Source organism: Penaeus chinensis, chromosome 3, assembly GCF_019202785.1.
Source record: "Penaeus chinensis breed Huanghai No. 1 chromosome 3, ASM1920278v2, whole genome shotgun sequence".
In the NCBI taxonomy this organism is placed as follows: Eukaryota; Metazoa; Arthropoda; class Malacostraca; order Decapoda; family Penaeidae; genus Penaeus; species Penaeus chinensis.
Window position 1 is genome coordinate 43311391 of NC_061821.1, and position 5000 is coordinate 43316390.

Below are 5000 nucleotides of genomic sequence, written 5' to 3' on the forward strand. Positions count from 1 at the left end.
TAAATAAATAATAATAATAATAATAACAATAATAATAATAACAATAATAATAATAATAATAACAACGATAATGGTAATGAAAATAATAGAAATAATAACATAAATAAAATGATAACACTAATGATGATAATGATAATATTAGTAAAATAATAATAATAATAATAATAATAATAATAATAATAATAATAATAATAATAATAATAATAATGATAATGATAATAATAATAATAATGATGAAAATTATAATAATAATAATAATAATAATAATAAATAAAATAATAATAATAATAACAACAAAATTAATGATAATATCAATAATAATAATGATAATAATATAAATGATAATAATAATAATAACAATAATAATAATAATAATAATAATAATAATGATAACAATAATAATGATAATAATAATAATGATAATAATAATAATAATAAAAATTATAATAATAATAACAATAATAATAATAATAATAATAATAATAAAAATTTTAATAATAATAACAATAATAACAATAATAATAACAATAATAATAATAATAATAATAATAATAATGATAATAATGATAACAATAATAATAACAATAATAATAACAATAACAATAACAATAACAATAATACTACTAATAATAACAGATAATAATAATAACATAATAACAACAACAACAATAATAATAGCTAGGTATAATAACTAGTTATAGTTATAGTAATGATAATAATTATAATGATAATAATGATGATAACAATGACAATGATAATGATAATGATAATGATAATGATGATAGTAGTGATGATAACAGTAATAATAGTAATAATAATAATGATAATAGTAATAATAATAATGATAATAACAATAGCAACAATAATAACAATAGCAATATTAAGGATAATGACAATAATGAAGATAATAATTATAGTAACGAGAGTAACAATGATAATAATAATGAAAATAATAATGATACTACTACTACTAATGATGATAATGATACTAATACTAATAACAACAGTAATAATAACGAAAACAATTGCAGTAACATTAATGATAATGATAAAAATAATAGTATTATGAACAACAATAACAGTCAATGATGATATGATATATTAATTCCTATGTTCACATGATGACATTAAAACAAACGAACACAATAGCTGACTAAGAACAAAAGAACCGATGGAATTATCATAACATGATGCGTGAAATACCACTTCGCACGAACAAGCCAAAAGAACAGAAGAGAACATGCAAAGGGAGGACCCGCGGGCGGCGCCACGCCCACCGCGGCGCCGCCTCCGCGAGGCCTGCGGGAGAACCGACCTGAAGGTTCTCTCTGGCGCGGGAGGGGAAGCCCTCGGCCGGGAGGAGGACCCCACTAACCTCGTATTGTGCTGGCTCCATCGGGCCGCGACTGAACCGCCCGAGGGTTCGAGAGGGCGAGGGAGACGTTTCCTCCTGGCTGAACCTCCTGTCGAACCTCCGATGTGAACCTCTCCAGCGAACCTCCTGCTCGAACCTCGGCTACGCTGGTTCTCCTCTCGCCTCGCTGCCGAGGGCGCGTCTTGCCTGCCTGGCCTGCGGGGGGATTAGCCAGGGATTAGCGGAAGAATAATTGGATGATAAAGACGAGGGGGAGAAGGGAGGGGAAGAAGGAGAGGAAGAGGAGGAAAAGCAGTGGGGGAAGGAGAGGTAGAGGAGGGGGAAGAGGAAGGGGATGGAGAGGAAGAGGAAGAAGAGGGGGAAGAGGAGGGGGAGGGAGAGGAAGAGGAAGAGGAAGAGGAGGGGGAGGGAGAGGGAGAGGAAGAGGAAGAGGAGGGGGAGGGAGAGGAAGAGGAAGAGGAAGAGGAGGGGGAGGGAGAGGAAGAGGAAGAAGAGGGGGAAGAGGAGGGGGAGGGAGAGGAAGAGGAAGAGGAAGAGGAGGAGGAGGAGGAGGAGAATGATTGGATAGGATTAGGAAGAATAGGATAACTAGGAGAAAGGAGGAAGAGGAGAATATTCAGGAGAAGGAGAAGAGGAGGAAAAAGAATAAGAGGAAGAGGAATAGAAAGGAGAAGAAGAAGAAAGGAAAAAGACGAAGAAGAGGTGGAAGGAGAAGAAGGAGGAGGACAAAGAATGAGAGAGGAAGGAAGAATAAGAGGAAAAAGAAACAGAAATGAAAAGAAGACAATTAAAAGAAGGAAAAGGAAAAATAAAATAAAAGAGGAGAAGGTGGATGAAGAGGAAGAGGAATATGAAGACGAAGATGATGATGATGAAGATGATGATGATGAGGAGGAGGGATAAGATGAGAAGAAGAAGAGGAGGAGGAGGAAGAGGAGGAGGAGGATAAATAGAGAAGAGAAAAGGAGGAGGAGGAGGAGGAGGAGGAGGAGGATAAATAGAGAAGAGAAAAGGAGGAGGAGGAGGAGGAGGAGGATAAATAGAGAAGAGAAAAGGAGGAGGAGGAGGAGGAGGAGGATAAATAGAGAAGAGAAAAGGAGGAGGAGGAGGAGGAGGAGGATAAATAGAGAAGAGAAAAGGAGGAGGAGGAGGCGACCGGGCGCGGAGGAGGGAGGCGAAGGACCTTAATTGCGAGGTGTCACGTGACTCGTCCGCCAAGGCAATAGGAAAAGGCTTCTGGGCGTCTCCTTTTGGGCCTCCCTCGCCCGGTTCTCGCCTCCCGCCCGCGCCTGGGAGGGACACAGCCGCCCGCGCCCACTCATGCCCGGACACACGCACGCATTCCTGACACGACCCCCGTTGAGCCCCGGATGAAGGGACGACTTGCGCCTCACGACCGCCACGACACTGGATTCTGACGCTTCTTCGACCCTGTGGCTTCAACGCTCTTTCTCTTTCTCTCCTCTCTCCTCTCTCTTTCTCTCCTCTCTCCTTCCCTCTTTCTCTCCTTCCCTCTTTCTCTCCTCTCTCCTCTCTCTTTCTCTTTCTCTCTTTCACTCCTCTCTCCCTCCCCCTTTCTCTCCTCTCTCTTTTTTCTCTCTCTTTTCTCTCTCTCTCTCTCTCTCTCTCTCTCTCTCTCTCTCTCTCTCTCTCTCTCTCTCTCTCTCTCTCTCTCTCTCTCTCTCTCTCTCTCTCTTTCTCTCTGTTTATCTGTCTTACTATATGTCAAGACGAGTAATAGCAATGACTATGATCATCCCATCAGTGACACGTCAGGAACGACATTCCTCTCACCTGTATTCCTAATTCTTATTTACCTTGTTCAGATGTAAAAATAAAATTAAATAAAAGACATCTTAAAGATGAGCAATTTATACGTTTTTTGTTTCTTCTGAAAGTGTACGCGGATGAATTCTCGCAGCGCGTTTCATCGTCGCAAAACGCCCTTTGCAGACAGATGACTCCATCGCGGGTCTTCACTTTGCCGGACACGCCCTCGAGGGCACGCGGCTCACGACGCGCCGTCCAAGGAGGACACGTGCTCAGCGGAGGAATGTGCGAGGCAAATTGGCCCCGAGTGAGCGCGGCTTCATCTCTTTAGTCTTTCACTCTCTTTATCTTTTTTTATTTCTTGTCTTTATCTTTTCCAGTTGCTTTATCTAATCTGTCTTTCAACTCCATTACCTCTTTCAACTGCTTTTTTCCTCGTGTCTTAGTTGTGTTTGTCGCCTCACCTCCAGGTGAGTCCTACCTTTACCTAATCTAATTCTGAATTGAATTTCTGGTCACGCCAAGCCTCGATATATCAGAGTGAGTCCATTTCCGAAATAACCAGCCAGATGGAAGGAATGCAAAATGGGGATCGATCGTTCGGCATTTCCTTCTCCTCGACAGCAAATCAATAGATAAGAATTCAAAGCAAAATGCGAAAAGGTTCTGTGATTAACGAGCTTCCCACCTGGGCAGAGGTGCCCGGGGGAGCCGCCTTTGCTCCATCGCGGTAGGAATCCAGCCTGCTAAAACTTCGTCGCGGGAGGACTCCATCGTGCTAGAACTCTCCAACGTTGTAGCTGCATCACGTCACAGCTCCCTCGCACCACAACTCCACCCTTTTATAACTCCATTTCATGAGGAATCGGGCAGTTTACGATGCCGTCGCCTTGACTTTGCGCCACGTGAAGACCAGCCTGTTAACCCTGCGCCAGACCTCGACCCCGCCACGTCCCCTCGCTCAACCTGCCTTTTGCACCAACACTCCTTCCCATATTAATGATCGCAAAGGATTAACGTTTTAGGGCTGGGGTTTAAGCTTTTAGGGGCGGCCTGAGCAAGGGAAGCATTGAGGGAGAAGTGAATGCCAACAACCGCCCGAGGGGAGCGTCGCCAGAGGCGGCCGAAGTCAGCGGCGAACAAGATCCAGAATTTTTCAAAGTTTTAGAATGGTTATCTTCTGTGATTATTGCCGCTGCCGGTCGTCTTCAAGGCTCTTGTTTTGGTGTTATGTCAATACTGATATTGACAGGAGGAAGCGTGGAGGCAGTTCGATGGGAACCGCAAAGGAGAAACGACTTTCCTGTAACGTTTAGGGGCCAATTCTCGTTAAGCGAGCTTACGCGCGCGCGCCCGACTCGGCGGCCACTCGGAGCTGTTTATCCAAACCCTAAAACAGGATGCTTAATATCCGCGCAGATAATCCGATAAAGATTTTCGATAATTAAATGTCTGTGACTGTCGGCGGCGACACACGTCGACGCCCTTCGCCGCAGTCAGCGAAAAATACCTTCCTTGGAGAAGGTTCTGGCCAGGGCCCCACGCCGCCGGGAGGGGCACGCTGCTGCTCGAGGGGCGGCACCACGCGCGCATACGAATTCAAGTTCAGTCGCATGGACACATGCACACACAAACATAACATACATATATATACACATACATATACACGCATGGCATGCATGAACACACAAATATACGCACAAACCGAGAAGCACCCGATCTCTCGCCAAGCACACCGTTAGTCACACGCCACTTTATTCCCGGCGACAGCACCTCTGCCTGATTGTAATGTCAACCAAACCAAGCGATTTTCATTAATTTTATGGAGATTTTACGTCTAATGTTCATAAATATT

The 5000-nt window shown here is 42.6% G+C and overlaps 1 protein-coding gene across 1 annotated transcript in view; it reads right to left on the reverse strand.

The window, feature by feature from the left end:
* The window catches only part of LOC125041491, a 15966-nt gene extending 14436 nt beyond the window's left edge, over window positions 1–1530 (reverse strand). The window contains exon 1 of the mRNA XM_047636501.1: window positions 1376–1530. Within this exon, the coding sequence (XP_047492457.1) occupies window positions 1376–1396 (21 nt within the window). The 5' untranslated portion in view covers window positions 1397–1530. The remainder of the gene's footprint in view (window positions 1–1375) is intronic.
* Window positions 1531–5000: the final 3470 nt, after the last annotated feature.